The sequence below is a fragment of the Trachypithecus francoisi genome, unplaced genomic scaffold, assembly GCF_009764315.1.
Source record: "Trachypithecus francoisi isolate TF-2019V2 unplaced genomic scaffold, Tfra_2.0 Lachesis_group21, whole genome shotgun sequence".
Lineage (NCBI taxonomy): Eukaryota > Metazoa > Chordata > Mammalia > Primates > Cercopithecidae > Trachypithecus > Trachypithecus francoisi.
The window spans coordinates 55567093-55590713 of NW_022681467.1; the positions used below are offsets into that span (position 1 = coordinate 55567093).

A 23621-nucleotide genomic window follows, 5' to 3' on the forward strand; every position below is an offset into this window, starting at 1 on the left:
ATATAAGTTATCCTAAATTTAAGTGTTTATTCAATTCACAATTTTCCAGGCGCCAATTATTCACTCTGAAGCTTAGCCAGGCTTTTGTCTTTTCTTCTCCGTGCTTCTTAGCACCTCCACTAACCAGCAAAGGAGAGAAAGGAGATGTCCTTTGAGTTAAGGGCTGCTGAGGGGGTAGCTAGAAGAAGCCATGGCCAACATGAGGTCCGGAGGTGGCTCGGGAACTGTAGTTACCTTCCACTGTCAGGAGGCAGTGGGACAGCTCCAGGTCATTCCACTGTCAGGAGGCAGTGGGACAGCTCCAGGTCATTGCTAATAATCATTGGCCTGCCTGCATTTGATTCTGCTTCCGTTTTTGTACCACGGGATCAATCCATTCATTCATTTATTCATTTGCTCACTCATTCATTCAACACATCTGCCAGGCACTGTGCTAGGTGCCAAAGGAGGGAGCCGGCCCTAAGTCTAGGAATTGCACTGTGCAATTATTGAGGTCTCTGTTTCCCCCATACTGGAAAAGTCAGCAGTTATTCCATCAAAAAAGGGCTGTCATCAGATTACAGATTCTGATGAATGAACTTGCAGGGCTGTAGGAAAAAGCCTACAAGGTTTAGGGAATACAGCCCTGGGCATTTAGCAGTATTTTCTTCCCTTTTTTTGAATAAATTCACTCCTTTTTTTTGCATCCCTCTCTGCCCTCCACCCAACACCAGCAAGCAGTTTATTCCTCCATTATAAGCAATGTGACTATAGGAAACTTGTCAAATGGTCTCACTTTGTCCTTGGATGATGTGACCCTTGTTTTGTTTTTATTGATCAGCACACCCAAAATATCAGGCTCTTCAGTCATTACTTAGGAATTTTCTAGGGGTGGAGGAGGTCAAACCAAGAACTTTTACATTTGGGAGATTGAAATCTATTTTTAAAACTTGATTTTGGAGGTTCAGCTCCATTCTGGTGGTCACTCTCTGAAAATGCCCAGCACTTTTTCTGTACATGGCTGTCAAGCCACATCTCTTGCAGCCTGGCCACAAGCAATTGGTTTTTCAGTGCTCAGTGCTTCTGCGTGAGGTTATTGTATGTTGCTTTAATGGTTAACTTCTTCCTAGCCCTGTTTCTCCTTCCTCCTCCCAGATCTTAGACAGCAGTGTTATCATCTGCTCTGTGTCATCTAGCACGGGACTGGGAGAGAGGCGGAGTTGTCAAAGAGGCTGTTGGGTTAAGATCTCTTACAGCAGATGACCTGAGTTCTAAGCCCCACTCTGTCACTAACTAGCATGTGCCTGGGGAAATTATTGCACATCTGTGTGCCTTCATTGTCCTCATCTGTAATGTAGGTGATGAAAATAGTTCTCTGCTTGCTAGGGTTATGATGGAATACAACGAGCAAATTCATGCCAGGTGCTCAGAACTGAGCCTGTTGCCCAGCAAATGCTCAGTAGATGCTGCCATTGCTGATGACAGTGATGATAAAAACAAACCTTCGTATTCCTTGGCTCTTCCATATGTTTGGGTGCCCCCATGCCCTGCCTTCCGGCCTTCAGCCTTGTTCCCCCTACAGTCTGCCATCCTCACCAAGATTCCATGTGGTCTTTTCACAAGGCTGAACTTGCTCCAGGTCCCTCAATGACTCCACATTGCCCCCAGGACTCTTATCGTAGCCACACACAGCTCTTCTTGGTCAGGTCCCCACATGCCTTCCCAAGCTCACCTCCGTCAACTCTGTTCCATTGACCGCAAGTTCCAGCCTAAGGGTTCTCAAGTTCCAGTGCACATACCCATGCCAGCAAATTAAGAACACTAAGAACGATGCAGTTAGTTTTTCGTTTACAAATGTATAGTCAACTAATTTTTTTAAGAGACAGGGTCTTGCTCTGTTGTCCAGGCTGGAGCACAGTGGTGCAATCGTAGTTCACTGTAACCTGAAACTCCTGAGCTTAAGCAATCCTCCTGCCTCAGCCTCCTGAGTTGCTAGGACTACAGGTGTGCATAACCATACCCAGCTAATTTTTTCCTTAGTTTTTATAGAGACAGGGTCTCACTGTGTGGCCCAGGCTGGGCTTGAACTCATGCGCTCAAGCAGCCCTCCTGCATTGGCTTCTCAAGCCACTGTGCCCAGGCCTAAAAATTCTTTCTTTTTTTTTTTTTGAGACTATATTTTTCCTATTATGTGTAGTAAGTGGTGATGCTCATAGATGATTGCTTTGTGTAGTGTATGTGTGCGCGTGTGTGTATTCATCATTATTGGCATAATGGACATTAGCATATCTGTGTGGATCCCAATTTTATATGTGGAAATTTTACTGGGTTTCTGAGCCTTAGAGACTGGGGACCTCAGACCTAACTTCCCCAAATGACCCCCCGTTCCCCAAACACCGTGTACTGCCATGCATTTATGAATTTGCACTTTTTACTAAAATCCTACTCAACCTCCAGTACCAACTCAATTATCACTACCCACTACCTCCTCTACCTTCTAGTAGCCTTCTTAGAGTTATCCCACCCTCAAGCAGGAAAAGTTGCTTCCTCTACTGTTATAACCCTCTTTCTCGATTCTTCCTGGTGGTTCCACGCACCTTAGTTTTCTCTGTGGTCACTGAGTCCCCTGGGAGAGAGGGTGCCTAGCACCACCTTGTCCCTCAGGCCTGACACTGTGCTTTGTTCAAAGACAATGGCCACTATGAATTGGTGATACAGGTAAGGACTCAAAGAAGAAATAGAGGCCATATCGCAGCTTCTTATTTGCTTCTCTTGTGGCTCATGTCACATTATGAGGCTGCCTTACACTTTCTGTGTTTCTTCTTTTCTCCTCCATAAATACATGAGCTTCATGCAGCGGGAAACAGCGGGCATGTTGATGCAATTTACTGCTCTGTCGAAACTCGGAGCAGTCCTGACACATAGCAGGCCGATATGATGAATGGGTTTGTGAGTGAATGAATGAAACAAACAAGGAAAAAAGTATTTTCCAATATTGTCTGATAGAGATGGCACCTTTCTTCTCTAAGAAGTCAGCCGTGCAGCACACGGCACTGGGTACCTGACCTCACTCCCGCACAGATATGGGGCCTTCCTTCCAATATGTTTTTGGGGAATTCTGTGAAGTGGAAGGATAAGATAAGATACCTTAGTGGATAAAAGATGAAGATGAAAAAGTACCTGATGTCACTAAAGGGTGGACATCAAAGTCAGATGCATGAGCAGCAGACCCTGGGTCCAGCATTTGGCAGCCCTGCATCCGGATTCACAGGTCAAGCAGGTGTTTATTTGAGCACCCCCAGGTGCCAGGAACCAGCAAAGATGCCACAGACCCAGCAACAAGCACGAGAGTGACGGTTCTCGTTGTCATGGAGCTTATGTTTGTTCCCGTGGGAAATGCAGATGACAGTCAATGAACAGTGAATCCCAGGACACAATTTGAGAGTGATCAGAGCTAGGATGGAAGGAAATGTGAATAGAGGGATTGGCCCTGTGCCACGCATGGAAATTAGCCTGTAAGCTCCGTCAGTCCTAGAACAGTTCTTGCCTCGTAGCTCTGTGGCTGTTGATGGGGGAAAGGGATGGAGTCAGTTACCCAGGGACAAGTATACCAGCTGCTGTGAGCCTGAGGCCTGAGAGAGGGCTGGCTGGAGCTGCCAAAGAGGCTGGAGCCTGCCCCTTGAGTTGCAAGTGTGTGATATCAGCAAGGCAGGTCCAGCTGCCCCATCCATCATCTGAGGACTGAGGCCGTGTGCGGCACTGCCTCACACAGATGCCAGGTGTGAGAAACACTTCCCATTAATGAACCTCTAATGCCTCAGAGGTGGCAGAGGTGCAGTGGAACTTGGCACTGCTGTTATTCAGAGGCTGGGCGGTGGCTGCTAATGTGTTTGCACCTTCCAGAGTCTCCCCAGTGTGAGAAGGCAGTTCCTCAGGAACTGCAGGGAGAGACACCGAGATAATTCCTGGAATAGGGGAGGTGCTCCCCATCTGTCCCTTCCCTCTGTGGACAGGTGTGCATGGGCCACACGCACCCACCCACAGATAGTATCCCACCCATGCAGGTGCACACCCACCCATGCCCATGCACACTGGCTCTGCAGGTGTTCACCTGCCCACCCTCAGAGGTACACACCTACCTGCTCTGTGCACACCTGCCCACCAGCATCCGCGGGCCACACCGTGCCGTGGATGACCACACCTGCCCCGCTGTACACCTCAGTGATGCGCTCATGTCCTCTGCCCTTGGGGGTTTTGTAAGTAGTTTTCTCCTCCAAGCAGCACTTTTTTGAAGTTTCTCTTCTTGGGCGGAGAGTCATAGCTCTCACAAGCCCTCCCCTGGCACAGTCCTGGGCTTGAGCCACCCCAGGGAAGACAGAGGGGAGAGGGAACTTCCTCCCAAGGGGGATGCAGAGCAGCGCAGCCTCTACCCCAGGACCCTGGGCATGGGGTCTTCACTCCCCTGATGACACCTGACCCCTTCAGGAGCTGCTGTCCTGGTCAATGCATTGGATTTTTGGTTTAGGAGCAAAGGGTCTTTTAAGTCTTTTGAGCTGAAGACCCTCTAGTGGCTCCCTGATGAATTCTGAATCAGGTTCAAGTCCCTGCCTATGACCCTGCCTGCCTCCCCAGCATATCCATGCCTCTCAGCCACTGTTCCCTCCTGTCTGGGACAGCCTGCCCCTTTCCCATCACAGCCCCCGTCCTGTTCCCCACTGGGGCAGCCCTCGGGAGCACTCCCTGTCACAGTCAGTCAGTCGGCACCTGCCCCCAAGGTTCCCCAAGCAGGCCCTGGGTCCTGTCCTTCCTTGTGTCTGTAGGGATCCTGGTTCAGGGCTCTGTGTGTCCCCCCGGCACATGCCTGAGCTGTTGTTGGCACTGGAGATACAGCTGCAAACATCCATCCAGGGCCTGTAGTCAGGAGCTTCAGCTCGGGGCATGGGCAGGAGGAGTGGAAACAACTCCAAACAGGCAAACAAATAAGTGTGTGCATGCATGTGCGTGTGTGTGCATGTGTGTGTGCATGTGCGTGTGCATGTGTGTGCATGCGTGTGCGTGCATTGTGTGTGTGTGCACGTGTGTGTGCATGCGTCGGTGTGTGTGTGTGCACGCATGTGTGCGTGTGTGTGTATGCGTGTGTGTGCGTGTGTGAACGTGCGTGTGTGTGCATGTGTGTGCGCGGGTGTGTGCATGTGCACATGTGTGTGTATGCACACCAACTGATACTTGTGATGAGAAAATAAAGAGTAAGGCAAGAAATAGTGATGAGTGCTATCCCACATAGGGTGAGCCAGGACTGTTTAAATTCACACTTTTATTCATTGTTCATCTCCCACAGGCGAGTACAGCCCCACAAAGGCAGGCATTGTCTCTTTTGTTCACCTCTGCACACCCTGTGCCTATTAGGATACATGGCACATGGTTGGTGTCAGTATGTATTTGTTGAAAGTTCGAGTGAGTGAGTGAGTGAATGAGAGTGAGTGAGTGAGTGAATGAGTGAGTGAGTGAGTGAATGAGTGATGAATGAGTGAGTGAATGAGTGAGTGAATGAGTGAGTGAATGAATGAGTGAGTGAGTGAGTGAATTCTTAAAGGGAGGGAGGAGTGCAGTCTTCTCTGGGGCCAAAGTGCTCCCTCTGCAGCCCTCAGCTCTGCTGTGAGGACCACTGTGTGTCAGAGACGGGGTGGGAACCCCAGAACCTGTTCCAGCCACTAGGGCAGAAGTAGGGGAAGGCAGCTGATTAAAATAGTGAAGATGGTGACAGTGGTCCTGGCAGTGATGGTGGTAGGGAGGAGAAGCCACTGCCCCTCCTGCCCACTTTCCACCAGTGGAAGCAGTCACATAGCCACAGCAAGAAGTAGCAATCATGCCTCCAAGCAAGGCCCTGGCAAGGGGAATGCAGGGAGTGGGGAGTGGGGTCAGTGCTTCAACCTCCTGTTAGTAAGTGGCAGAGCCACGAGGGGAGCCTGGGGTGCCTGGTCCCAGCCGCTGTGTTCTTCACAGCTACATCACACTGGCTTCCGTGGCATGTGGCAAGCACTAACACACAGTAAGGATGATAATAAGGGGGAGGGGCAGCAGAGCACAGAGAGCTGCACAAGTTTAGTGATTAACTTGGATTTTGTCCTAAATGAGACAGGGGAGTGAGCAGGAAGTGATAGGGTTAGAGCTCTATTTCTAAGACATCGGATCACAGGAAGACCAGTTGCTGGGGCAGGGATGCTGGTGCCGGACCAGGGTTGTAATGAAGCAGGTGGCAAACAGAGTTGGGTTCAGGGTCTGATCTGTAGTTTATTTTATGTGCTGCTCCTTTTTGCCTTGGCTGCTAGGAAGCTCAGGGCACACAAGTACCCTTCTCTGGAGCCCATGTGGTGTCTGTCGTGGGGACCCCCTAACTCCTTGATGCTGTGGCCCTGAGCAGACCCTACTTCCTCCAGTTCCCTCCTGACACTCCCTTCATCCTACAGCTGTGCATGTGTTTCTGGTGACTGCTGCCGATCCTTTGTGAAGGAGGTGAGATATAAATAAAGCAATGATTATGCTCCATCCTCGTCTCCTCTGCCCATCCCTGGAGATCTTCGTCTTCATCTTCAGCTGAACTTGGAGGCTTGGGGAGACCCAGCCCATCCTTTCCCTTATGCCAAGAACACTCAGGACAGCCGGCTCCCCCAGGGCCATGTGGAGTCACAGTCTTGCTCCCATCTGGCGTCTGTAGGTGGAGGAAGGAAAGGAGAGGATGAGAACATGGAATGCACTGTCTCTGAGAAGAGAAGGACCCCAGTACATCCCTCTGCCTCTCGTGGCCTTGGAGAGAGGGTGACCAGGAGGATCTGTGGTTGATCGGTGTTCTGCAGCTGCCCTGGTTCCACACATTTCCTGGGCTCCCACTGGGTACCAGGCACTAGGTGCTGGGGTCACCCCAAAAACATGGCAGAGGATGCCATTGCTGTAGCTTCCTTAATGGTTTGCAGAGCCCAGAATGTCAAACATGACATTCCTGGGCTTGTCTTTCCCCATGGGGCTGCTCTGTGGAGCATCTGTGGACACAGCACCTAGCACAGTTAACACTGTGTTAGTCCATTTTCATTCTGCTACAAAGAAGTGCTCCCAATTAAACAAAAAAGAACTGCCTAAGACTGGATGATTTATAAAGGAAAGAAGTTTAATTGACTCACAGTTCAGCATGGCTGGGGAAGCCTCAGGAAACTTACAATCGTGGCAGAAGGTGAAGGGGAAGCAAGGCACCATCACAAGGCAGCAGGAAGGAGAAGTGCAGGGCGAAGGGGGAAGAGCCCCTTATAAAACCGTCAAACCTCATGAGAACTCACTCAATATCATGAGAATAGCATGGGGGAAACCACCTCCCTGATCCAATCACCTCCACCTGGTCTTTCTCTTGACACATGGGGATTATGGGGATTATAATTCAAGATGAGCTTTGGGTGGGGACACAAAGCCTAACCATCTCGGCACTCTATTAGTAATGCCTGGAGACAATGGCCTCGTGCCCCAACCCACCTGGGGCAGGCCTGGTTTATCCTCTTGATTTGGTGTCCCATCCTTCCATGTTCTGCTTTGGGTCCCCCTCGATGCAGCTTTGGAAGGTGAGAGGGGTCTCTGGAGTCAGGGTGCTCAAGGTCCTACCCTGCCACAGCATTTCCCAGCTCTGAGACCAACAACAAAATGGCTCATGGCTTTGATCCTCAGGGTGTTCATCTGTAAAATGGATATAAAAGTGAATGATCTCTAGCTCATAGATTTATTGTGCAGGTAAAATAGGACAATGCCTTAGGATAGTTCCTGGTCCTCCACAGGCAGTGACCAACATTTACCCCATCATAATTATTCTATTGCTTATATAATAGAAATTATTATAATAGAAATTTTTACCAAAAGTGACCCGCACTGGCATGGTATGTTAATCAGTGACTATAAAGTCTAGACACAGATAATATTATTTTACATGGATGATAACATAAACAATTAATAAACTGTGTATCATGGATGTTTATCTTTGTTTCCAGATTGCTTTCCATTTAAATTATTTTTAGAGACAGGGTCTCTCTCTCTGTAGCCCAGGCTGGAGTACAGTTGCAAATCATAGCTCACTGTAGTCTTGACCTCCTAGGCTCAAGTGATCCTCCTGTCTCAGACTCTTAAGTAGCATGCACCACCATGCCTGGGTAATTTTCAAGCATATTTTTTTGTAGAGGTGGAGTCTCTGTATGTTGCCCAGGCTGGTCTCAAACTCTTGGGATCAAGTGATCCTCTAGCCTTGGCATCCCAAAGCATTACAATTACAGGGATGAGTCACTGCACTGGCCTTTCCAGAATTTATGACCACACTGAGTCCTCCTCTCAACCTTACCTATCAGGAATGATTATCACAGTATCTTTTTTTTTTTTACAGATGTGGAAACCGAGGCTCCAAGGGGCTGGGTGGCTTACTCAAAGGCCCTGGGCTAGAGACAGGTGCAGCCCTTTGGAAGCCAGACCCTGTGGAAGCTCTAGAGGCTGCCAGGCAGGCCGCCTGTCACTGGGGGCACAGAGGTCACTGCCATGTGGGGCCTTGGGCCCTCGGGTGCTGACTCATATGACTCTTGCCCAGGCTGAGCGCTGCAGAGCCTGGATTCAGAGCAGGCCATCCTGGGCCTCCTTGGGGCAGCTGGTGGCATGCATGGGGTGCCTTAGGTGGGAAAGTTGGGAGTGGGACCCTTCCCTGGGTCTGAGGGGCCTGGCCCATTATCACCCCCAGCCCCTTGGACACTGGTGATGCCCCTTCCCCTCCCAACACTGGTGGCCTCCCTCCCTGTCCTCTCTGACAAAGGTGACCTCCTTCCTCAGGTGAGCCCTTGTGTTAGCCACGCCCTCCAGCCCTTCTCCCAGCATGTCCTGGGGCTCTGAGGTCTGCATCAGCTCAGGGCTCCCGGCCCCTTCTATAGGCAACAAGGCAAATTCACCTGCTGGCTATGGAACTGACCGCACTCTGACCATGGGAGGCTGAGCCGGCTGTGGGGGAGTGTGTATGCTCGCAGGGTGAGGGGTGCTGGCAGAGGTCTGGGCGCCTGTGGCAGCCGCTGTGCTGGGGAGCCCCCCGCGGGTCTGCGATCTTCCTCCCCTGGTGACACTGGGAGGTGAAATCGGAGTCTGGATGCGACTCAGGTCTTTGTTGCTGCCAGAAGAAACATCGCTTCCCTGTCCCAGGAGGCATCTGGGACAATGTGCTCATTTATTCTCAGTCCTGCCTGGGTGATGGCCTGAACTCTGGTCTATACTGTGACCGTGGGATGGAGGTGACACTGGCTTACTTCGTGAGCCCCTCTAACTTTACCATTTTGTTAGTTGCATTTTGTTTCATTCGAACTAATCTTTCTTACTAAGGGACACGCGGCATGTGCTACAAAAACAGCCTGTGAGGCACATCTCCCTCTCTCCCCTGCCTGCCAACAGCCTGAGTGCAGTGGCGCGATCTTGGCTCACTGCAGCCTCTGCCTCCCAGGTTCAGACGATTCTCCTGTCTCAGCCTCCAGAGTAGCTGAGATATCAGGCACCCGCCACCATACTCAGCTAATTTTTGTGTTTTTAGTAGAGATGGGGTTTCACCATGTTGGTCAGGCTGGTCTCGAACTCCTGACTTTGTGATCTGCCTGCCTCGGCCTCCCAAAATGCTGGGATTACAGGCGTGAGCCACTGTGCCCAGCCCCGGGGTTCTCCGTTTCTTTGGGGGGCCCACAGTCATTTTCTCTCCACACACCAGTGTGCGCCTGTATACCACCGCTGTTCACTCACTGGTGGCGTGTGCGTGTGAATTCGTGAGCTGGGGTTTTCTTTGGCCTTTTTATCTCAGATCAGTTTCCTGTCCATGCATGGAGATCCACTTTTTCTTTCCACATCTGCACACAGGCCGTTGACAGGACAGACGATGACTTACCCAGTCCCCTGTGAACAGGCATGTAGGTCGCTACCAGTCTCTTTTACAACAAACAGCACTGCCATGAGCTTCCTGGGACATTCATCTTCATGCGTCCCAGAGTCTACAAATGTGGCCATTTCATGGACAAGGCAGGGGTCCTAGGAGCACTGCTTCCTCTGCCCGCTCACAGACGTGCTCACTCTGCAGCCGTTCGCTCAGAATTCTCACCGGCCTGGCTCTGCGCTGGGGTCCAAGGCTGCCCGAGGCCTGGCCTCTGCCCCAGGAGAGATGGCAGCCTGGTGGGAGGGCAGGCAAGCAGAGGGCTTTGCAGCTGCTTAGTGCCTACATAGGTAGCTTCATGGGCATAGGACAAGGCAGTGACCCTGTCTGGGACAAGAGGAAGGTAAAGACTCTGGACAAAGTCCTATTCAATGGAGAAGCTGAAATGTATGAGGCAGAGAAGTGGCCGGGAGGCAGAGCAGCGTGGATGGAGGGCAGAACATGAGCAAGGGTCTGGAGCAGGCAGCGTTTCGTTCTGGAATTAGGAGTGTCTTCACACGTGGTGCTCCACATGGCGGAAGGCGAGGGCTTCCGGTGGCCATGAGTGGGGCGCAGGAGGGAGGGTCTCACAGAGGGAAATTCAGTGTACGCTGCTGAGCGGCCGTGGCCACTGTGGGCACACTGCTTGACAACCCTCCTGGGGTCCAGGCTTTGGGGGATCACTGGTGACCCCTGAGGGTGAGAGAGGTCGTCATCTTGGGCCTCCAGGAGTCACATAGGTTTGCTGGTCACTTGAGGTCCCCCCTTGGTTTTCGTCTTCCAGATGAGATGGACCAAGCGCCCCCGGCGCGTCCTGAATATCTGGTCTCAGGGATTCGAACTCCCCCTGTGAGGAGGAACAGCAAACTGGCCACCCTGGGCAGGATCTTCAAACCCTGGAAATGGAGGAAAAAGAAAAACGAAAAACTGAAGCAGACAACGTCAGGTAAGGGCCTGGTGCAGGCATGGGCAGGCTCTGGCTGGGACCAGCATCCTTGTCATGGTGCCACAGCCCCTGATGACCTGTGACTTCCCGGCCCCCGCACAGGAGGGGCACATTGTGCTTCATGGCCTGCGATGGCCACAGGAGCCATGCAAGTTACCCCGCTGGCCCCTCCAGGGCCTACCCGGCCTCCCTGAAGCCCCGGGGTGGGGTCGGCACCAGGCACCCCACGTGGGACGCTCTGCCCAGACCCTAAGGTGCCCACAAGTCCACTGGAACCTTGTTAAAAACGAAGCCTCTCATTCACTTAGGGCCGGGTTGGGCCAAGACACTGGCTTTGGAGCAAGGTCTCACTCGCTGGCCTCACTTGGATGGTGAGCCCCCGGCCCACGCGACTCCCGCATCACCTCACCTCTGGTACCTGCAGTCTCACTCGGAGGATGCTGGGGCCTGGCCTGCCCCCACAGATGCGGGTTATTTGGCCAAGAGCCCCCTGGTGACTCATAGGGTTGAGGCCCTCGGTTCAGCTTTGACCCCTCTGGGCCTCTCTTCCTGAAAGACAGGCTGCTCCTGGCTCCTCAGCTCTCTCAGCACGCCTTCCCTCAGCGCGCCTTCCCTCAGCGCGCCTTCTCTCAGCGCACCTTCCCTACAGCCTCCCACCAAAGCATCCAGAAGGTTCCTCCACTCACCTCCTGCTGCACCTCCCACCCTGCCAGCCCTGGCTCTGTGGGAAGTGGGATTGTGATGGCTGGTCCTGTTGCCCCTGCCTCCTCGGAATCCACGCTGGGAACTGCAGCCATGAGGCTGAACCACAGACAGGGTGGACACAGGCATTGATGACGGGACAAGCAGCCATAAGGCACATAACAGCAGAGCACAGCCCCCAGCATTTGGCTCGGAGAAGCCAACTCAACCCTCAGAACCTCCTGCTAGGTAGGCCAGCACTCCCCAGGACCCTGCCCCATCGTAGGGATGGAGAACAGGCCCAGAGAGGGAAGAAACTCACCTGGGGTCACACAGCCAGCAGGTGGCGGGGCTGAGGCTTGGACCCTGGGAGCCAGGTGTGGCGGCTCCTCAGCCTGAGCTCTGTGGATGGCAGTGTTCTGAGAAGCAGAGCCCAGAGGAGGCTGCATCACCACCCCAGGACCCCACCCCACCCCACCCCCCCGCTTCCAAGCCACACACCTGTGAGCGACACCTAAAAACAATTAGTGAGGGAGCTGCTGATGTAGAATCAGTCCTGGGTCTCAGGAACCAGCCCTGGCAAGTGCCCATCTCAGGCTGTTCCCTCGGATGGTCCCTGGGGTCCCATTTCCTTTCCAGCTCTGAAGAGGCACGGGTTCCAGGCATTGAGGATGGTGGAGACGAAGGCCAGGTGTTACAGCGCCCAGGCCCATGGCAGGAGCAGTGGTCAACACCAACAGCAGGCCCTCCACTCATGCTTTTGTGCATGCTTTACAAAATTATTACTATTTTTTTTTACCAACCAAGAAGTTGATAGATGAATTCTTGTTGAAATGAAAACAGAACAAGCATCATCATTCAGCAGATCTTGAGCACCTCCTGTGTGCCCAGTACCAACAGGAGGGGCCCAGGCCCTGCCCATCCAGAGCTTTCTGCAAAGTAGGGAGTCAAGTGACAAAGTGTGGAAGCCACCAAGTGAACCAGCATGCGAGTCAATTCCAGACTCTGACGAGGCTGCAAGGCAGCCCCCCTCACTGGATGTTAAGCTCAGCCAGGTGGGCAGGGTCCATGTGTTCCCCTGAATCTGGCAGGGCCCCTTGCACACACATGGCACCAATCGGCTCTTTGCAATCCAGGCTTAATGGCAGGATCAATGAGAAGGCCCTGGGGGTGGAAATGAGCAGGGTGGACACTGCTTTGGGCCCAGTGGTCTCAGAAGACCCAGGTGAGGAGGCTCCATTAAGCTGAGATGTCATTGGTTCATTGAGAAAGGCAGGGAAAAGCATCGCAGCAGTGGGAACAGCCCTCGCAAAGGCACTGAGCTGGGGAAGGCACGTCTGTGCAGCAGTGAAAGGCCGGGGAACTGGAGCAGAGTGACCTCCGTGACCTCAGGTGGGTCTCTGATGTTCTCAGAGGCCTGCTGCCCCCAGCAGTGGGACTGGAAGGCTGAGGTTTGTCTTCTGAGGACTCTGGGTTCTTTGGCCTACTCCAAGCTGTGCTGTGTGAGTTCACCAGCAAGATGCTCTGGGGACCCTCCTAGGGCATTGGAGTTCTCGAGGTTATTACCTGCAGCATCCCCACCTTCAGGACCATCATTTGGGCGTTGGGAAACTCGAATGCTGCATCTTGTTTACTTATTCCAAACCACTGTTTTCCCTTAAAGCGGGGGGTGTTGTTTCAGCATATCAAATTCCTGATTTCACAGGCATCACGGGTTAGGATGAGCTGAAGTGAATACAAAGATGATTGAAAGAGAAATATGTAGCAAGCAGTGGTTTTGGCAGGCAAGGCTGGGGGAACACGCTGAAGATGGCTCTCACGGGCTATAGGGTGGAGCGGCATCTCAGTCCATGCCTGCCCTGGCAGGTGGCTGAGATCCACTCAGCCATTTACATGCTGTACCACCTTTACAAGCTGCACCACCACTGATGTCCCCATCCCCGAGAGGGGGAGAGTAGATCCTCGCAGCTGTGTCTTTGGGTCATTGGGAAGTCCTCGAGTCAGTGCAGGCAAACACCTGTGATGTCTGAGGCTGATCACCATGAGCACCGCCTGGTGTTGGCCTGGGGACGGGGTCCACTCAGAGCTCGAGGCCTCCACCCCTGTTCTTCTCATCTGCTTTGTGAACCTAGCTGCCACCTCTTGCTGACACCTCCCAAGGTCAGCATTCACTTTGTCAGTTTTATCCACAATTCTGGCACCTGGAAATTGGCTTGGAAATTGGGACCACAGAAAGGAAATTCTGTTTTCTCTGCCCAAAACTGTCCCCACCCTGCTGGGTTTGGGTTTCCCTTTTCATCCTTTGGCTTTAGGGTAAATATCCTCAGAGAAGCCACCCCGGAGGTCAAGAGTGAGATGGCTTTCCCCAGACAACTTCCCCCCAACCAATCCCCCACCCCGGGCTTGACTTATCCCTCCTCACCCATTTCTAGACACTTGCCATCTGTCCTCCCACCTGTGCTGGCCTCAGGCAGAGGCTGTGCCTGTCTTGCTCACGGCAGAATCTCATGTGCCTGACATGGTGCCTGGCACACAGTAGGTGTTCAGTAAATGTGTAAGGGGTTTCGATAGATTGAACACCTGGTCACCATGGCCTGTTCCCCCAGTGGAGCCCACACCTGTGACCGTGAGGCTGCAGGGGTTCTGCCCTCTGTGACTCCCCAGCACCCAGCTCAGCACTTGGCACGTAGCAGATGCTCAGGAAATACTTTTGAACATGTGAAATAATTCCATTGCCAGTGCCTGTTTGTCATCTGCCTCCCCACCTAGACATTAAGCTCAGCCAGGTGGGTTGACTCTGTCTGGTCCCCGGCATCTGGCAGGGCCCCTTGCACACACAGAACACTGATGGACTCTCTGCGATCCAGGCTTAATGGCAGGATCACTGGGCAGGCCCTGGGGTGGAGATGAGCAGGGCGGCCACTGCTTTGGGCCCAGTGGTCCCAGAAGACCCAGGTGAGGAGGCTGCATTGAGCTGCATTGAGCTGAGATGTAATTGGTTCATTGGGAAAGGCGGGGAAAAGCATCACAGCAGAGGAAACAGCCCTCACAAAGGTGCATCTTTCAAAGAAAGGGTTGAGGTGGTTATGTGGTCTTGTATTTGGAAATTGGGGCTCACCTGTAGGCAAACAGTTTTCCTGATGGAAGGAAGAAGATGACTGTCAAGCAGCCTGAGGCCTGCCTGTGAGCGGAGGGAGAATGGGAGAAGGCGGGGGGCATCGCTCAAGTGTTTTGCTCCGGGAAGGGGAGGCAGGAAAGGCTATTCTGAAAGTGGAATTGGGAAAGATCTGGCAAATTAGGCTTGGTGGAAGGGGACTGGGGGCTGGCCTCCTCCCTTTCTGTCCATCTGGTAGACTGGAAGCTTTTAACCTGTGTTTATTGGAAGAAGCTCTAGTGAGAGAGCCGCACAGAAGAATCTCATCTGAGTGGATGTTAACAGGGACCAGGAGGCACTTAGCAAAGGCTAACAGGAACCACAGAAAGGAGCCTGAGGTGTTGGGGGCAGAGGGAGGGCGCTTTCCTTGGTTGGTAAGTTAAGCAGCATTTGGTGAAGGGCAGGAATGGCTGGCGGGAGCTAACTTAGAGAGGGGCGTTATATGTGGAGGGGCTTTCCAGATACATCACAGAAACAACTGCTGTAGAATATCCACGGTGTGCACTGTGCTTTAGCTGTGGTTTATGTACATTGCTTAGCAGAGTGCTTTGTAAGAAAGTTGGGCCTTGCCAGTGGACCAGGCCCCTAAGCCTGAGGCGCCTGCTAGCTCACTGTTTTTGGTCTGTAAACTTGAGCCTGGCATTGGCTGTGGCTTGGGCCCATTGACACCTTTGCCCAAGACTCACTGTGTGTTTGTGTGTTGGGCAGCGCTGGAGAAGAAGATGGCCGGCAGGCAAGGCCGAGAGGAGCTCATCAAGAAGGGACTGCTGGAGATGATGGAGCAGGGTAAGTGGGACCCGCCCCTGGCTTGGAAGGGCACGGTGCTGGGAATGCGGAATGAAAAGTCTCACATGAATCCAGGAAGCCCATCAGAAACGGAGTAGAATCAGAAGAGGGCTGTGTCCAGATGAAGCCTGCAAGGTTGGAGAAATGCCTCATGTCAGGAGCCATTCCATTGGTCCAGCCCCCAAGGGCATGGGAGACCCCATTACTGAGCTGAAGAGCTCCCCCTCATGACATGACTCCCTGGGGAATGTCTAACAGAGCTGGCTGTGCATGAAAAAGTTGGTGGTTTATCCCGATTCCTTTAAAGTGGCAGCAATGGTTTTTTCAGCATTAACTTTTTTTTTTTCATATTCACATTTCAATTCTCCATTTGTGCAAATTATTTTTAATTCCACTATTACCTACTCCTACTACCACCATGTAGAAAGCATTCAGGACATGCTGGGGCTGGGTGGGGTATTCTGCATGCCCTGTCTCATTGGTCTTCCCAGCATCCCTGAGGATGGGGGCAGTGGTTATCCCATTTGCAGATGAGGAGTGTGAGGGTCTGGGTGGTGACTGCCCCAAGTCATTGCAGCCTGAGAACAGAGACGCAGAACAAATCCTCATCTCTTGGTCTCTCGTCTAGAGAGTTTAATCTCAGTGGTGTCTACATAATCGTCTTTGTTTCCATCTTTCAGGAAGGCCAGTTATTATCGCTCATGCAATTAACTGAACAGAGTTCTTTAATTCCCAAGTCTTTCTCTTTGTGATGGCTTCCTGGAGGTGTGAGGCCCAGGACTTGGATGCTGACACTAGCCCTTGGTGCTTTCCAGTTCCCTGAGAGGCTAAATCTTGGTTAGGAGGTTTCATAAAACCTCACTCCTCTGGAAGACTGTCTGGAGCTGGACCAAGCTCTGGCCTCCTGATTTAAGGAATCTAGCCATGCACAGCCAATTTCCTGAGGCTTGCATGAATATATTGAATTCCTCTCTCCCTGCTTCAGCCTTAAAATATTACTAGTGTCTTTGTAATTTGGCCCAAATATCAGGAATTAGGAAGGAAGCTCATGAAATAAATGAATCCAGATTTTATGCAGCAGGGCCTGTCAGCGCACAAACCCGATTGTGGGCTCAAGCCTTTGTCATCATTTCCTTTCTTTAGACTCAAGGAGTGAAGTATTTTGATGATGCTATTTTTAGGGGAAATCGACATGGGAAATTGCTTAATAGTGATAATAAAACCTTACATGTGCGAGGAAAGCTTGGTGTCAAGTCCCGTGGCACTCAGATGTTTAACGCTCTGTTGTGATACTCAGATTTGGAGGAATGCGGTTGCTGAGTTAGAAATCTGGAGGATTTTAATTTGGATGGGGCAAAAAAGTGCCAAACTTCGGCATTTTGAATATGTTGCCAACAGGCATGACTTTGGATCTTAGGGAAGGAGAAAGGAAGATGAAAACAATGCTAGGGCCTGTTTTCATCTATTCTAAAAATATATTACTTTTGTTGAGGAAAGAGTAAGTATATAGACTTGATTCCTCTCAAAAATGAAGCTATAGTTTGAATAATTAAAGGGGAAAACTTCTAGGAGCATTGGCTTTTTTCCACTCTGAGTTTTTGCAGGATGATTTTTTCTGATGAAGTCGGAACAGAGGCTGGAGACGCATGCTTGGCTGCAGCCAGGCTGACAGCATGGCTTTCACCCTGCTGCCGTGGGAGCCTGGTCTCTGGCTTCCGTGCCTCTGACGGCGACATCACACACCCGCGGTCTTACAGAATCACTTTAGATCAGGGTCGGCAAACCTTTTCTGGAGAGGGTCAGATAGTGCATATTTTAGGGGGCTGTGCAGTCTCTGTTGCAACTACTTGTCTCTGCTTTTGTAGCCCAAAGGCAGCCAGAGACAAATCATGCATGAGAGGGCGTGGCTGTGTCCCAAGAAAACTTATGGCCACTGGCCTTTGAATTTTATATAATTTTGTCAACCATTTAAAGATGTCAAATCCAGGTGCGGGGACTGGAGTGGCCTCCATGTTGTGGTTTGTTCATCTCTACCTTCCATACTTTCTCGCTTGCTAAATGATTATGGACCAGGGACTAGAGTGACCTGAAACACAGTCTCTTTCCTTGAGAGGGCAAATGCGCTCCTAAATTGATGCCATGACATTTTATTGAGGGCCCACTATGTGCCAGGGTCTGTGCTAGCTGCTGAGGACACAGGTGAGCAAAATACTGTTCTGAACGCACATCCAGTGGGACCATTAGATAATCCCACATAGAGTCAGCTACTCACGACGGCGATGAGTGTGGTGAAGGACATGGCACCCTAAGAACACGAGACAGGACCTGACCTGGTCCTCTGGGGCCGGGAGATGGTTGAGTGGGGTCCACAGGTGGGCAGGAGGACCTAGCCTGATTCTCCGAGTTTGTTGCATATTAGGATCACCTGGAGAGCTTTAAAAACCCTCCACCGCTCAGGCAGCAGTTAAATTAGATGCTCTGGGCGTGGGACCCAGGCAGCAGCGCGTCCTCATCCTCCACAGCTGATTCCAACTTTGATGCAGGAAGGTTGAAAAGCCAAGAGACAGGGAAGCAGGGAGTGACTTCCAGCCCCCAGGAGCAGCAAGAGCAAGTCCCCGCGGTGGAAGGGACCTTGAGATGGTGGGTTGTGCTGGAGGAAAGGAGAAAGCGGAAGAGAGAGAGGGGCTTGGGTCAAGACGCCTCCCATCTTCCCTGCCCACACACCGGCTGGGGTGGCAGAGGCATAACCACGCTCTGCGGGAGGCTGGGGCAGCCACAGTGCGAGTGGGTGAGGTCTGCCAGGAGCCCGAGTGTCTCTGCAGGGAAATATCAGGCACGGGGCAGCAGAGGTTGCTCTGAGAGGGAACTTGGACTTGCTGTTCACAGTCGACTCTTCTGTGCTGCTTGAATCCTTTACTGCGTGCCACCTGTAATCAACCTGTAATCAACGTGCAGTAATAACAGGATCCATGCAGATGCTTGGCCACAGGCTCCGGGCTAAATCCTTCCCTGCACCGCGGTTTCCGTTCTGCACTGGCTTCAAAAATGCCTGTTCTCACTGGGTCGACCTGAGGTCAGACCCTCTTGCAGGATGACTGGAATTGGTGGTGGTGGCTGTGCACCTGCCCTCTCCGGCTCAGGGGAGGACCCGGCGTGAGGGCTGCCGCTCCGGGGTGGGCACGCAGTGCCGCCGCCTCTGCTGTGGGTGTGAGGACTCTCCAGGGTGAGGAGCAGAAGCGCTTTCCTGGCTTTGGGGTTAAGGAACCAGCTTCAGCCACCGCCTTCCACTGCCGGCAGGGACGCATCTGCAGTCGGGGGCGCCCTCCTGTGGCCGGCCAGGCTCATGCGCCTCCCTGCAAGGTGGCCGGGGCTTCATGTGGGACAGGCCCTGTGAGGCTGCGGGAGTGGATTGTCAGTGGCCCTGGAGCCTCATTTGAACCCCATCAAAACTCACATTTGAACTTCCTTGGCCATTACAAATCCCAGGATTGCCCTCTGCCCTACACACGCGCACGTATGCACACACGCGTGCGCATACACATCGGACACCCTGGAGCTTGCCCTGAAGCCGGTGGGCAGCCTGGTGGAGGGAGCTGGCCTCTGGGAACGGCCGGCAGAAAAGAGCCCGCCAGCTCCTGGGGGTTGAGGCAGCGTCCAGGGCATGAGTTTGCTCCCTCTGGGGTGTTATTTTGTGATCGATGGTCCGTTTTATGGACCACTCCGACCCCATCCCCTCCTGTTCTGTGACTAGTCATCAGCTTGGACCTAGGAAGGACCCTGCTGGTGGCATTATTACGTTACTAGATGTGTGCAGTGGGGCCAGTTGTGTCCCGGGGAGGGGAGAGGGGACCCCTCTGCTGTCTTCAGTGCTCCTTCCGCCCTCCTCTGAGATATCCGTGACCAAGCGAGGCCAGACCAAATCTCTAGCACAAGGGGTCCCTTCCCCAGCCCCTCGCCCAGCCCACGTTTCTCTGTGCCAGATACTGTTTATGTTCTGAATGGCTTTCCTCCATCTGCCTGTATGCGTTGACTTGGCATTTTCTTAAATAATTTAAGGAATTTCCTACCCTGTCATTGGGTATAAAAGAAGAGAGTTTGTTACTCTGTGCTGTGTTCAGTGACCTGAGATTGACTAGGCATTCTTTCCTCAGGGAATTGGACAGTGACAAATCAAGTCTGTCTGGTTTCCATGTGGTAGGAATGCGGGGGACACATGTCTGCATGTGTGCACACACATGCACGTGCACACATGTGCACCCACGTGTGCTTGCACCGTGCACATACATGTGCCATGACTGTACACGTGTGTGCCTGCATGCGCATCTGAGTGCGTGTGCATGTCTGCAGCACGTTCCCTCTCACTGTGGCTGCTCAGGCGCACTGTTCTGTGCTCCCTTCTGCAGCCCTCGAAGGAGAGTGGCCAGGGGGAAGCTGACCTTCCAGGGAGAGGAGCAGGGCCTGGGCTCCCACCACTCCCTCCACCCCTCCCCAACCCGCATTTCTTAGCAACAGCCCTGCCACCAGGGCTATTTTGGGAACTGAAACTTTTCATTGAACATGATTATGAGCTGGAGCTCTGACCGCAGCCCAGAGAAGTCCTGCAAGGGCTGCTAAGCTGCAAAAGCAGGGGAAGGTTCAGACTGTGGAGGGGTGTGGTGCTTTTTTGAGTCTGGAGACCTCTGGGCCTTCCAGGTTCAATGTTCTGACCCTTTTATGGTGGTGGTTGTGATGAGTTTGATGCTGCTGATGATGATGGAGGCATCATTATTAACAGCAGTGACAGGCGTGGCAGCAAAAGACCTGTGCATTCTAAGGTTTGGTGTCCAGAACTGCCAGCGGTGGGTGGCAGCCTTGCCTGTCACACAGGGTAGGTGTGAAGCTCAAGCTGGCGGAGCCCTGTGCTCCTTCACGCCAGCTCTCACATTCCCTGTGTGTGGCCAGGGGCCGGGTAAGCTGTGCTGTCGCAGTTGCATGTCAAGTACGAGGAAACCAGTCACGAGAAGGGGCTGATTCAGTTTTGAGCTTTGTGATCTCTGATTTTGTCTACTTGGTGAGCTCTCTTTGCTTGTATCTGGGTTGGCGGGCTGTTATAGCTAAGGGTCAAATCTGGCTCAGGACCTGTTTTTATGTGGCCTTTGAGCTAAGAATGCTTTTTAAATAGGAAAGACTTTCATAAAAATTAAACAAAAAATCAAGGAAGAGTTGTAGCATGGGGCATACGGCACGTGGCCCACAGAGCCTGGCACGTTTGCCATCTGCGCCTTATGGGAAGAGCCTGCCAGCCTCGCCTGGACCTCTGGGCAACTGATGCGTCTGCATGGATGAGATCGTCCGGCCCCAAATCTCCAGACTTATGGCATGGCTGACCTTTTCATTCTCTCCTGAGGAGACATGCGCAGCAGAGGAATCTGATTGGCAGTGATGACAGCTCAAATCTCTTCCAGGGCCCCAGGCAGGAAATGGGTCTGGCGTGAGTCCTGGGTGTGGTGAGGACTCTGTGGAGGGAGAAACGGTTCTGTCCTAAGCCTGCTGTTAGCAGATGGGCCCACAGGTGCAGACCAAGGGCCAGATCACTCTTGTCACCCTCCTCTTCTCGTTGTCAGAAACCATCACCACCAACATGACAGAAAGCATATGTAAAGTGCACACCTTATGCCAGACACATTCCATACCTGAGCTCCATTAATTCTTGTAATGTTGCCATGAAGCAAGCAGAAATATTATCCCCGTTTTATAGGTAAGGAAATTGAGATCCAGAGGAATTTGCTATTTGGGCCCAAAATGCCATTTGCAGGTGGTGGGACGCATGATAGGGTGACTGTATACTGTTGTCCAAACAGGACACTTAGGAGTGAAAGGGACACTGTTGAAGGACACAGGGATGGCAGGTGGGAATCAGAACTGACCAGGTCCTATGGACCCCGACCCTGAAGTAAATGTTGCCTCTTCCTTCCACTGCCAGGATGGGAGGCATGTGGAAGGAGGTCAGGGCAGGCTGGCATCCCCAAACGGCCACCTCGTGGCTGTGGCAACATGTGCAGGTCACACTGCCCTCTGCACCAGGCCTCCAGGAACTGCTGTAGGGATTGAGAGGAGTCCTGCAGGGCCATGTGGAGGCTTTGTGCGTGGAGCTGTAACGTGCATCTCAGTGACGTGACTGTGACTTGCTGGCCGAGGGCCCTGCCATCCTACAGTTGGGTAACTGGGCCATTTCTTTTGCTCTCCGAGTGCTGAGCCCCTCACCATTAAGGTGCAACCCCAGGGATGATAAGTGAAGGGCCGGACCCTCAGAGGCTGCAGCAGCTAAGCTTCAAGAGAGGCGAAGCACCAGATCCTTCCTTATGCCCTGCCAGTGCCTCCTCTTCTGGGAGGGCTGCCTGTCAGACCTAGGGACCCCCGGCTCTGTGTCCCCTCCATCCATGGGTGTGCCCCCGTTCTGGGCTCATGGTACCATGTGCGGTCATCTGCGTGGCTTCCTTAGAGTGTGAGCGCCCTGGGGGCAAGGACTGTATCTTATTAACCTCCACCTTGCCAGGGTCTATCACAGTGCCAGACACGTAGTGGGTGATCAGTAAACACCTGTTTAATGCCTGGCTGAGGGTCGAGTGGTGGGTGCAGAGGTGAGTTGGTTTTCTGCAGCCACAACCACCCCTGCATCTCAGAGGTTACAGCAATCACCGTTTGTTGTCCCCTGGTGTGTGGTGGGGGGAGAGAGGTGGGGGACCACCCAGAGCGTAAAATGGATACTCCTCAGGAAGGCTCTTGGGATGGTGGAAGGGATGAAGGGAGAGAGGTGCAGGCCTGGCTGACAGCTGCATTTCCTTGTAGATGCTGAAAGCAAAACGTGCAACCCCGATGGAGGACCCCGATCTGTGCAGAGTGTACCACCTACTCCCAAGTCGGAGATACTGACTTCAGAAGATGCCCAGCCTGGAAGCCCCTTGGCCACTGGGAAGGACCAGGTCTCCCTGGACAAGCCACTGTCCTCAGCCGCCCACTTGGACGATGCAGGTACTGACTGGAGACCGCGCTAAGTTGAGCTTCTCCTAGAATGGCCATATGTCCCTACGGGTGTCCCTGGCTATAGCTTAGGCAACGGCCCTCGTAAAACATTGTTCTCAAGAGAGCCAGGCCCGTGCTCGATGCGCTGCCATGCTGTGCTGCCTGGCTGGGTTGGACGGTTTGCTGGGGCACTTTTCTCTACTGTCTCTTTCCAAGTCTGGCACAGCCAATAAGTGAAGGTACTTAACGATGTTCATCTGCCTGGCACATCTTCCCCCCCTCCCAGGGCGTCTTTGGGTTTCTCTGGGAGCTTCTAGGCAGGAAAGTGCTCTCTGGAGGGGCAAGTGCCCAGTGGGGGGATTTTAGTGACCCGAAAAGGGGTAGGACGTAGGGTTGAGGGACTTTCCTGTGGCCGAAATCCTGCCACAGGGGTCCTCTTGGCCTAAAAGATGCTTAAGTCCCTGCATGTGTACATGCCTGGGAGCTGGTCGGTGCTGATGCAGGCTCAGCATGCTGCGGCCTATGCAGGACTCTTCCGCTGCTTCTTGAGGGGAGGTGGGCTTGGTGCCTTGCTCCAAGCCTCAGTTTCCCTCTGTTAAATGGGAAAAGTAATGGACCTACATCAGGGTTGTTTGGCGGGTGGGAGGAACTTAGCACAGTGTCTGCTGTGTAAAGCGACTATTATCAAAGGCAGTAGGGGCTTTGGGTAGTGGTGGTGGTTTTTATTTTAATTGAATAGACCAGGGCACCTCCCAAGGATGGGGAGAAGGAAGGAAGGACAGAAGGGAGGAAAGCAGGAACTGGCCACAGAAACCTGCAGGCGCTTCACCAGCTCCTCCTCCTCTCCCACCTGGCAGAGCGATTCTTTTGGAGCTTCACTGTTGACTTGGAATCCTGTTGTCTCATAAAATTTCAGGCTATAAACAAGTCTCACACAGTTTGGGGATGGGAAGGTGAACGCATCTCTCCGTGAGCGTAGGAAGTTGGAAATCCAGGCCCCAGGACAGCCTGGTAGGCTTCTGCTTCAGAGCGGGTGCACTGTGCCTGGGACTTCCTTCTGCCACAGAAGGGTGACACCCACAGCCTCGCAGGCCACCCGTCCACAGCACCGCTGTAGCGCT

General features: G+C 52.7%; 1 protein-coding gene across 4 annotated transcripts in view; it reads left to right on the forward strand.

Moving 5' to 3' along the window:
* The window catches only part of PHACTR3 (phosphatase and actin regulator 3), a 278305-nt gene that overhangs the window by 164184 nt on the left and 90500 nt on the right, over window positions 1-23621 (forward strand). For all 4 annotated transcript variants that reach the window (XM_033186939.1, XM_033186938.1, XM_033186941.1 and 1 more), the window contains exons 2-4: window positions 10716-10877; window positions 15421-15498; window positions 22327-22509. In XM_033186939.1, coding sequence (XP_033042830.1) covers window positions 10716-10877; window positions 15421-15498; window positions 22327-22509 — 423 coding nt within the window. The remainder of the gene's footprint in view (window positions 1-10715; window positions 10878-15420; window positions 15499-22326; window positions 22510-23621) is intronic.